Raw genomic sequence first — 11,880 nt, forward strand, 5'->3', positions numbered from 1 at the left:
GTCCTCCACCAAAAATGCTACTCAAGTAAAAGTATAATGCAGTCAAATGTACATGTGCTCAATTCAGAATAATGGCCCTGTGAGTGTTACACTGATACATTTTATATCATTAATGCAAAACATAATTGGCTTGTTGAGGTGGAGATAAATTGAACATGAAACTAGTCAATTTAGCTGACAAATAAATGTAGCGTAGTAAAACATATCTGTAGTAAAAAGTGGCAATAAATGTACTTAAATTTGTACTCAAGTACTGTGCTTTAGTAGATGTACTTAGTTATGTTTCACAGCAAAAATCACATCATCTTTGATACGGTGGAACTTTTTTAAATGAGAAATACGCTTACTCTTAAAAGACATAATAAAAACGCAGTTTCTAAATACAGTCACAATGGGTGTTGCTGTGAAAGAAGTCCGGCATTCAAAATCGTACTTTAGTTAAAGTAGATAAGTATCAGCAGTAACATCAGAAATACTCATTACGCAAAATAGACCCTTGAAGAGTGTTAAATAATAATCATACAGTATTGGAATATTACCGATGCATTAACGTGTAAACTACGTTTTATTTTTCATGTTGGAGCACATTTTTAACAATACAATGTTTAGGTATTGTAATGTATAATGCATCGCATGTTAACGACTGAATGCAGTGGAGTAAAACGATCAATACATCCCCCTGAAATGTAGCAGAAAGTTTAAATAATAAGTCAAGTACAAGTACCTGAGATTTGAATAGTACTTGAGTAAATGTACCATGTTCATCCAAACTGATCCCAATAATCTGAGGAGAAACAAAACCGAGCCAATGTTTTTGGTCACAACCCAGTTTCTATAAATAAATAGCCAATTTTTCTCCTGCATGTTGGACTTTTTAACACCCGCCCTCTGATTTAGTGTTCTCGTTAGTATGGATGAGCAGTTCTCACTTTTCCCAGGAGCTTCCTTCAGAGGTCATGACTCTGCGTGTTGTATGTGTGTGTGTGTGTGTGTGTGTGTGTCTGTGTGTGCATGTGCGTGTGTGTGTGTGTGGAGGGGTGTAAACTATAGACTGAATAAAGTTCACTGAGGTTTCTGTTGTTGGTGACCTCATTGACTGCTATAAATAACCCCCCACCTCCTCTATACGTACTCACACAGCGCCGTTATGAGCCGGTTTATTAGGATCTCTACTCTTTCTCCTTCTCAGAGGTTAAACAGAGTTGAACCCTCTCTTCTAGAGCCAAAATCAACTAGTCCTCAAGCAATAAAAGCCAATGTCATCTCACTGACACGTGAAGTAGCTGTTCATTCCAAAGATCTCCTAATTCAAGTTTATTAAGATTTGCTGCTTTTTGTATATCATTGCAAATTGCATAATTTTGGGCTTTTGGCAAAACAAACAGTTTGAAGACATCACGCTGTGCGTTTTTCACTATTAAAGGTGATAGAAAAAAAATAACAGATTAATCAGTAATGAAAATAACTGTTGGTTGCAGCCATAGTAAGAATTACTTCATCTTTCTATCTCTAGATGTTGTAAACAGAAACATTTTCACAACACTTTGTGAATTACTCTTTTAAGATTCTCCCACGTGCCTTCAGTCTGTCTAATCCGCTCATGCGACATTCTCTGCTTTTCCTATCTTTTCCTTGAATACCGGGTACAAGAGAGCTGGTTTCAACTTGTTGCGGCACGCTTCAGCTTCACCTGTTGAGGAACCTAGAAAAGATGTTAGACCAGAAGACACCAACCCGCCAAACAACAAAAACAGGGTAAACGTCTTGCTCTCACTTGGAGACTGATAACCCGGAGAAGACATGACAAAAGAACATGTTTTGGGGAGTTTTTCTTTATCCGAAGCAAGGGTCGAAAAGGTCAGAGAGTGTCGTATTCTGTACAGATTGAAAAGCCCCCTGAGGCAAATTTGTGATTTGTGATATTGGGCTGTATAAAACTCATTCTAACATATTGGTTCCCAACTATTTTAGAATCAGGAGATAATTAAAAAGATCTGTATTTGCTACACAGGTTATGGTTCATTTTCAGACTTTTCTTGTGTCCTTGCTTTCTGTATTGTTGGAGCTGGAATGTTTGACCTTTTCAGCTCTCTAAAAACTACTCAAAAAAAGACAAATGTAAGAACGGAACGTCAGTCTGCTCGAAACTCAGACATTTGCAAGCTGTGACACGATGAGTAAATATTGGTTCAATTTAGAAAGGTCACATGTCAAAAAAGGTTGGCAAACCAGTGCCGTGAGGCAATAAGACCAAAGAGCCAATGTGTGTCTCAACTTTTTGTCGTAATCAGTTTGAACACAAATTCCTTTCATAATCTACGCCATTTATACATATCAGCTGAAATAAAGACAAGTCAAGAGTAGCTTTGATGTGTGACCGTTACAGTTTGACTCAGTTGTTGGGTGTATTAAAGGTGGATGTGAATGGGAATACGGGGGGATGTGGTGGTCGGCTTCGCTGGGAGGTGCAGAAGGAACCACCTACTCTATAATAAGGTGGAGACGGTGGACAAGTACAAGCACCTCAGAGACCAGTTGATAACAGACTGGACTGTAAATCTGTTTACAGGAAAGGACCGAGCAGACTCTACTTCCTGAGGAAACTCTGGTCCTTTTAATGTTTGCAACAACATGTTGGAGATATTTGACCAGTCTGTTGTTGCAAGCACAATTTTGCTGGTGCAACGGGCATCAGTTTTGGGAACCACCTTGGAGCCATTAGAGGTGGTGGTTGATAAGAGGATGCTGCACAAACACGGAAAACACCTCACACCCTCTTAATGACCTCCTGCGGCGGGAAAACACGAGGTTAATGAATATATGCAAGCATCCATCTAGATTCTTATTCGGGTAGCGTGTTCTTTCAGTATATGTTGTACTCCTAGTGGTGCATGCAGCTTTAACATTAAAGCAGCTCCTGTGTGGCAGGTGGCAGCAGCCGCTTTCTTTCCATTTAAAAGGAACAGCCGACATTGTGAATACTTAACCTACTAAACGTTAAATGTCTAGTCCTCCTATGACTCAACCCGCATTTTTTCAAACATACTTTCAATCAAACAAATATATATTCAGGCCAATGCAGTGTTTTTATTTGTTCATTTAGCTGTACTCAATTAGGGTTGTGCTGTCTGAGTAAATGTGGCGTTTCGTGGTAAGGATTCAACAACATGTAAATTAATAATACATTATTTATTGACTCATCAATTTCTTACAATGATGTCACTAAATAAGTGTTTTAGCGAGCAAACTAGTTAAGCTAGTTGCACGTCTACACGTGTCCTCACCTGGTGAAGTGTGTGTGTGTGTGTGTGTGTGTGTGCGTGCACGTACGCGTACGTGTGTATGCTGAGCGGAGTCGTAAGGGTAGACTTTAGGACCCCGCGGAAAACTTTCTCTCCGGTGCGGCAGCCTCTGCGGCTCGTGATAGAGCGAGAGAGAGCGAGAGAGAAGCAGGCGGGGGAGCGCGAGCCAGCAGCGGAGAGAGAGAAGACTCGGTAGAGCGCGAGGAGGGAGAGAGAGAGAGAGTGTGTGTGTGTGTGTGTGTGTGTGAGCAAGAGAGAGAGAGAGAGAGAGAGAGAGAGAGAGATCGAGAGTGAACGAGAGGAGAGAGAGCGACGACCGTCAGGGTCCGTGTACCTGAGGGACGGACGACACGGTAAATATAAACATTACATTTTAGCTCGTGAACACACACCGGCAGCCGTTGCAGCCTTTAAGTTAAGCTAACGTTGCAGTTATCTCCCAAAGTCATCGCGCGCTCCGGAGCCAAAACCGTTGGTTCCGTTTTAGCAGATGATGTGCGCGTGAAAACGGAGCGGTTCGTTCACGGGGCTGGTGAACTTGGTGAGTTCTTTTGTACAGTGGGAGGGAAATCACGGCCACCGGACAACCGTTATATTACGATTGTGTGTTGAACGTTGTCCGGTGGCCTCCCGCCCCCCCCGACACTAGAAGGTAACGTTAAACCGGAGCGCACCGTTCTCTTCTCCCACCAGATGCAGACAGACACATCAGCGCGCGGAACCGTCGCCTCCGCGGAGAGCGAGCGAGCGAGCGAGCGGGCGGGCGGGCGCGCGCCTGCTGAGGTTAACGAGTGCGTTCGGTCTGAAACGCGCCCCCGTGTGTGTTTTTTACCTGACCCAGTAACGGCTTACGGTCGTTACACACTTTGTCACGTGTCGGTCACCGGCTGCTCGCCCCGCACACCCCCCCGCCGGGATTATACGGCGTTTTGGGGAGGCTGTCCGGTAAAGGCCGCGTGAGGTCGCTCCCAATATTAATTGTCATAAAGCTGGGGTCCGTCAAGCTAGCAGGAGAACTCTGACACTTCCGGTGTAGACTTTAAAGTAAAAGTGTCGGAATACACTGCGGTAAACACGTCTCTGCCTGTACTGTTATCAACGATTTTAATCAGTTTGATCACGAATATTTGGAAAAGTGATTGATAAATATGTCAGGTTTCAATGATATTCACAATTTAAGTTTATTTTATTGATTGGTTATATTTTGGTGTATAAATTGTCGGACATTTGTGAAAAATAGCTGTCACAAATAGCTGTCACAAATAGCTGTCACAAATAGCTGTCCAAAAGTCCAAAGTGAGGTCTTTAAATGTCTTGTATTGTATCTGACCACAACACCTTAACCCCAAAGTGTTTAATTAACTGTCACAGAAGACTAGAACAACCCCAATATTCACATTTGAAAATCTGGAACCAGTGCATCTGTCGATTGTTAAAGAAATGGCCTAAACAATTAATCATTAACAAATAATTGCCTATTATTTTTCTGTCAAATAGCTAATCCATCAATTGGCTAACTGTTTCGGCTCTAATATGTTGTGATCACTTGTTTTTGAGATAATTTAAGTCATATCCTCTGTATTTTTTCTGGGAATTTTGTTTTTTTTAGCAACCTGTGTGGAGTTTACATTATACAATCAACAACACCTATTGTGGGTATTGATTTAGCTGATCCCATTCAATTTCACCTTTTGAAAAAATAGATAAATAAAGGATTTAGTATTTCCCCATGATCATTTTATTCCTGGCAGTGTGGAGAAGGTTTTTGGACCAGGCTTTGGGACCTACCACTTTCAGAAAACATAGCTGAATAAATAAACTAGACAAATCTATAACAAACAACATTTTAGAGACTTAATTGTGAGGGTTAGGGAAAGACATGTTGTGGGGACAGAACTCATGGCCTCAGATGACCTTTCATTTTTAATATCCTGGCTATGGAACACTTGGATTTCTTTGAAAAATTGACATTTTCTGGCCTCTTAAGAATTTGTTGCTTTGAAATACAAGACACCTGTATAGCTGAAATGATACCATAATTGAAATATGATTACCTTTTAGAAAATAAGTCTCAAGCAAAAAAATACCTCCGTTAAAAACGTTATCAGGGGAGGAGAATCTATTACAGCAGCATAAAAGAACGAAAACAGATACACACATATATTTAAATTGAATAAATAAGAAAAAGAAAATGCTTTTATTGTGAAGACAAATCCCACACTTTCCTGTCCTATCACTGCCTAGCTCTCATTACCTTGACCAACCTCTGAAGCTTTTTCTCTGCGCAACCATTTCTCCTCCCACCAGTACAGGCTTCTGCTTGGGCCTTTAACGATGGTCTAAGAAGTCAAACCACTGCTGCATGAAGACAGAAACCATTTCAATCAGTGTGTAAAGACTGGCTATAGGAGTGAAAGGTGTGTGGGTGACCTATATATGCAGAGCTCCTGCAGGCAGCCCCCTGTGGGGTGGATACTGTACATTTCTGTAAAGTTTCCACCCCTGTCTTTCCGCTGGTAACGCTGGCCGGCTGCCTGCCGTCTCACCAGTAGGTGATGTAAGGCCACACAGTGTGAGGAGTGACATACTGTACGATACGATACGTCTTGAGGAGATTTAGACATGTTGGCTGCACTCACGCTGTGCTCAAATCCAAATCACTGCTGAGATCCAATTTCCTTTTAGACACACACAAACACAGTATTTTAAGCTCCTTTTGAGTTCACATTGTGTTCAGTATCTGAACAAATCGCACTCTTGAAGTGACCGGCAAAAATACAGTCATAAAAACTTCACACCTGGCATGCTCACGCAGAAGTAAACAAGTTTCATGGCCAGGCTACTTTGACAAATGCCATTGTGTCTTGTGTTTTTTTTATATATATATGATCATGGGCAGCCGAGCTATGGCCATGGAAAAATAAGGCAAATCAATTTAATTTAATTTTTAAAATTATATTACAGCTATAGAAAAAGTGGGTGGCAGGTGTCCATTAAAAATATAAATAATTGAACCACTGATTTAAATCAGTGCTTGATTTGAATGATTTAAACTAAGAAAGACTATGTTGCAGTTAGTTTGTGGTAATTTGACCAGTTGCAAATTTGCAGGTTGTGCATTTTTACCTTATCTTGAGAAAAATGTTTCTAAATCAATTAAGACCTTTATTGTTTCAGCTGATATTATTCTTACATGGTGCATATTTCTAAATTGAACACACCACAAAGCTGCGGCAGGACCGTATGTCACAGTCAGGGGTACTGGTTGGTTTCTTGTCCTATACAATGAGCTGCCATGTGCAGTCTGCACTGTGTTCGGTACCTAAAGGGTACTTAGAGGTAACGAGATACTTACTCAAGGCAAAGAGAGTGGGAGGAACCGGCCCCACAGAAACACTCTGCCCCGGGGCCCCCAAGTGGTTTGATCCGGCCCTGCATAGTTACAGTACTTCTGCTTGATGCTGCATTATTAGACAGTAACACTAACTAGAACAGACCACAAGCAAACTGGAAACATTGTTAGCATTTAAACAGAGGTGACTGTTTCTTTACATGGTCTCAGCTTGTGTATAATGATACACGTTTTGATATCCTAAAGTAAAAGAGGAACACCGTAGAACACTTTAACTGGCTATCTTTAAATCTGCTTGTCTTTTTGGGAGTTTGCATGCAAAGTCAGACTCACAGCAGAGCAGCAGTATTGAACTGGACCAAGAAGTGAAGCGCCATCTTGTTTGGCTCCACCTTCTATGTACCATTAGGCTTCCCGGTCGGCTCTTCAGCTTCATTTATCTGAAAGACTTCAACTGTGAACAGATACAAGCCTCAGAGCCAGATATGGGCACGTTTTGTTGTAGTGTGTTTGCCATTCGTTGGTAAACGCCCTTTAACGGTCTCAAGAGCTTACAATCTGCCAAAAAAACAAAACACAAATCCAAGCAGATCCCAATCAGGGTTTTACTGTCAAAACTTGTTCTTACAAATGTGTCCGTGCCCTCTTTGACGAAAGACAGCATGAATTTCTTTTGGGCCTGCTCAATAGTTTTGTCACTTATTAACTTCCATATGACAAATAACGAGTGCTGAGACAAAAGATGAGTACAAGGTCACACATGGCCCCCCCATCCTCTGACTACGAGCTCCAACAGCGACATGTAGGCGTCATGGCAACTGTCAAAATGGAGTGACGTAATTCAGATGTGACGGTTTAGTTAAACGACAGAAAATCAATATCAATTTTATTCATGCCTTCAAAAAAAATATCACTGTTAGTCAAACAAAACAAGCATTCTTAAGACGTGTTGCATGCCCCCCCCCCCTCCATATGTTCCCTGTCTGTCTCTACTGTCTGCTGTCAAAAAAACGACAAAAAATACCATATTGCTGTCAGTTTCACCCTTAGAATGTTTAAAATGGGGTTTGCTTTGCCCTAAACAGTCAGAAACACTATGAGTAACAGACTGCCCAAATCAAGCCGTCATTAACAAACAGATTTGTGTCCTGTTTGAGGGAAAATAATCAGATTTTTACAGTTTACTACCTGCACTTAAAACGAAGCCATTTTGTTCAGTAATGTAACGGAACAGTTTTATCCGGCCACATCAATCAAACATTGTAACAGCCATGTTGAAAGCTGCCCTAATTCCAGCAGATTCCTTTGAGACCACCTGTGTGTGTGTTTGTGTGTGTGTGTGTGTGTTAACCTATTAATGCTCTGAAATGGAATATTTTCTGTGTATGTGCAGGGGACCCATCCATCAAGTACAGTTCATAGAGACACCTTTACCTTTACAGCCTTAACCCCGGGGGTTTCTGTGTGTGTGTGTGTGTGTGTGTGTGTGTGTGTGTGTGTGTGTGTGTGTGTGAGAGAGAAAGAAAAAAAGAAAGATGTCAGCCACATACTGAGATTGCTTTCTTTCTGTCCCCTTACTGTATGTCTCCTCATGCTGTGTGTGTGTGTGTGTGTGTGTGTGTGTGTTTCCTCTCTCCTCTGTAGGACTGACTGAGTGAGTGATCGTCCGACAGACAGGCTGACAGATTGAATGAAGCTGCACCTGGTGCTTCTGAGGGACTGTCCCATGTTTTGATTGGCTCCCTTTGACTACCTTTCTAAACGTGGTTCCACTGAGCTGCTCTCAGCCATGCCGTCCAACAGCCCCGCAGCCGCCGAACCGCCGGAGACTCCGGAGAACGACGTCACCACCGACGCGGTGAGTCAGTGAGCTGAATGATCGTTGATACACAGCGGGACGTTATGTATCACTACTACTACTAGTACAGCTATACAAGCAGTAGAACCAGTACGACTACTAATGTAATGGACTGCTACCATGACTCCTATTAATGTTATTATTGCTGCTTCTGTTATATGTATTCAATTACTACTACGGCTATTTTTTGCAGCTACAGATATTATTACAGCCATCCACCACTTTTACTACAGCTATCATTACCACCACTACTACTTTAGCTTGCAGTTGAGAGCTTTTTTTAGCCGACACACACAGAAAATCTGGCAAGCAACATTGTGTGTGTGTGTAATAATTAAACTTACAGTTATTTATTTACATTCACTTCAGGCCTTTCTGCATTCCGCACACTCACTGACCACATGCAGGTGAGACGAGTGCAGGGTTTCGACTCTCAAACTGTCTTTTTTTTTTTTTTTTTTTACACAAATGAACACACACACACACACACACACACACACACACACACACACATTAACGCACAGTCAGACGTACACAAAGTGAAAAATGGCTCCTTTCATTTGCTCCCCCCAGAGCCCAGGGCAGCCCTCGTAAATCTGTGAGAAGTTTGAAGTTCATTCTATAGCGCTGCTCTATAAAGAGCCGTCTTACTCACTTACTTCCACATTCACACGCTGGCAGAGAGCCAACAAGAACAAAGTTTCCGTTATAGAGTTTTTTTACTGTAGAGTTTGTTGTGCTTTTTAACTTCCTGAGACTTAAAAGAAACAACTTTAGAGAAATCCGAGTTTTCGGACAGACAGGAAAACCTGGCAGGAGATAGAAGTGTGAGGTTTGAGTCCAGTTACAATGCGCTGCACAGCAGTGACAGAAGCTGCTGCTCACATGTTGAAGACAGAAAGACATTTCAGAAATGTCGAAGCCTGTAGTCGTATATCAAAAAACTCAAATTTAAGCTTCCCAATGTGTAGAAAAGATGCAAAGATGGAAACTTAAAATGCATTTATTACATCAATGTCACAGAATACTTTGTGCTTTTTTGCTGCCGAGGGTGGTTTACACTCACAGCAAGCATTGAAATTATAAGCTCAAAAACAGCATTGACACTTATTTCAGCTCATAGATTTTTATAATATATATATATTTATAACTCTTTTCACTTAGTGCTGTGATCGCAGATAAGCAAGGTCTACTTTCCTCTCTAATGCCTTGGCACATGTACAGTCTGAAGACTGCCGATCCACCTCGGGGACGTGTAAAAGTTTACGAGCTGAAGCCGAAGCCAGCTTTTCAATTATTCTGGAAACAGGAGTTTAGTTGGGGGGGGGGGGCACTAAAAGACGAAACTACAGATTCAGTAAAGATGACAATGAATTTGGTCTTAGTTGTTGATAACCGCTAATAAATAAAACTATTCATATTGGGGCAAGTGAAAATTTACTTTGAGCAAGTAGATTTCTGACTAACAAAAAGCCTTTATGTTGAACCCTGTACGGTTGTACTGTTACTGCTGTATTGTTGACTATTAGTGGTCCGACATAGTGACCACGAGAACATTTTGCTTAGGATTTGTCAATTTGTTGTGTAGTTTTCAGTCCATCGTGGTAAATGTACGTGTAAATGCACGTACTTGTAAATAAATACTGACTGTTTTAACGATAGGGTTGTGTAAAAGTGACACCTGCTGTGCTATGAATGTGTTTAAATGTGAATCTAGAAAAAAGAAAGTGTCACGATTACGTGAGTAAAAGATTCAAAGTGACACGGAAAAGAGAGAGACGCAGGAAACAGGAGACAGAGAGAGAGAGGACGTACTGTAGGGATCAGGAAGAAGGAAAGAGGACACGCTGTCTGCTGCTGATGAGGATCCTCCTCTGCCCGCCTGGTTGGCAGTCTCGTTGCTTAGCAACTGCAGTGGCCTAAAATAACCTGCCGGGAGACAGAAATAGACCAAAGATGGACAGATTGGCCAGTGTGTATGCATTTGTGTGTGTTGGGTATCGGTTTATATTTGACCTAATTGTACTTCTTCTTCTCTTTACTTGATGTACTTTCAGTGCAGTGAGTACTGAGTACTGTTGAAATGTGTGTGCGTCGTGATTCAGTCATGTGGAGGCAGACAAGGCGCAGGGGGCCATTACCCCGTTCTGGCTGGTTGCTGTGCTGATCGTCAAGGAAGTGACATCAAAATGTTTAGTCAGCACGGCAACCCCATCGGAGACGGTTGCTAAGCAGTTTACTGCACCTTAGCAACCACTCCACTGTCATCACAGCAGAGGGTCCAGCAGAGGAGACAGAGAGAGAGACAGAAAGAGAGAGAGAGAGAGAGAGAGAGAGAGAGAGAGAGAGAGAGAGAGAGAGACAAAGGGGGAGAGAGACAAAGGGGGAGAGAGAGAGAGACAGACAGAAAGAGAGAGAGAGACAGAGAGAGATAGAAAGAGAGACAGAGAGTCAGAGAGGGAGAGAGAGTCAGATAGAGAGACAGAGAGAGAGAGACAGAAAGAGAGAGAGGGAGAGAGAGCGAGAGAGAGACAGATAGAGAGAGAGAGAGACAGAGAGAGAGAGACAGAGAGAGAGAGAGACAGAGAGAGTCAGAGAGGGAGAGAGTGTCAGGTCGTAATGATTACAGCAGGAAAGAGAAGGAGACAAGAGGTTGTAATTGATGTAGAACAAGTCGTCTAAACGCATAGAGAGAGAGACAGAGACAGCCCAAATGTGAATAAAAAAAAGCCCATATTTAAAATCACTGGGACTGACTAATCCCTGCCTACAGGCTAGAATACAATACTCTTAAAGTAACGTCTCACTGAATTCATGTTTTGACTGCTGTATCTGAAGATGCAACAGGTGTTGCTCATTTTCTTCAGCTCTTACATGTGTGCTCCTGTGGCCAATAGAAGCTGAGCACAGACCTGCTACTCAAATCTTGCCCGGAGCCAAAGTAAAAATAGAAAGTGAGGGGATTATTGGGGGGGCTGCATCTACCCAAAGATTACTAATGTGTTGGAGAGAGTAGATTTACAGCTCTGAGGAAAAAAAGACTCAGATCTGAGTGGATATTTTGGTACCTTGTTGTCACTGATAGTGGGGCAAACAAACAGAGATTTGTGAATGCGGGTTTATCTACTCAGAAATCTCTCATTCTCTTATCTTTAGATTGGTTCTTTTGCTAGATGTCATTATGATACTTAGACTCTTTGTTTAGCAAGATAATCTTCACAAATGAACGCTCACTTTAACTGATTGTTGAAGCGTGAATGCAGAGGGCAGATGTAAACCAACTACACCACGGTCACATGAGCCTTAGTACGAACAGTTAGGTTGTGAAGGCGGACGAGTCGGCGTAATGATGTTTCTCATTTACCCAA

The 11,880-nt window shown here is 42.0% G+C and overlaps 1 protein-coding gene across 5 annotated transcripts in view; it reads left to right on the forward strand.

Annotated features, from left to right (window-relative positions):
- Nucleotides 1-3,442: 3,442 nt before the first annotated feature.
- Nucleotides 3,443-11,880, forward strand: part of LOC137870953 (DNA (cytosine-5)-methyltransferase 3A-like) — a 40,417-nt gene continuing 31,979 nt past the window's right edge. For all 5 annotated transcript variants that reach the window (XM_068708465.1, XM_068708466.1, XM_068708467.1 and 2 more), the window contains exons 1-2: nt 3,443-3,655; nt 8,299-8,512. In XM_068708465.1, coding sequence (XP_068564566.1) covers nt 8,444-8,512 — 69 coding nt within the window. In that variant the 5' untranslated portion in view covers nt 3,443-3,655; nt 8,299-8,443. The remainder of the gene's footprint in view (nt 3,656-8,298; nt 8,513-11,880) is intronic.

Source organism: Cebidichthys violaceus, unplaced genomic scaffold, assembly GCF_023349555.1.
Source record: "Cebidichthys violaceus isolate CVI_PGR_0920_01 unplaced genomic scaffold, fCebVio1.0.p SCAF_14, whole genome shotgun sequence".
NCBI lineage: Eukaryota > Metazoa > Chordata > Actinopteri > Perciformes > Stichaeidae > Cebidichthys > Cebidichthys violaceus.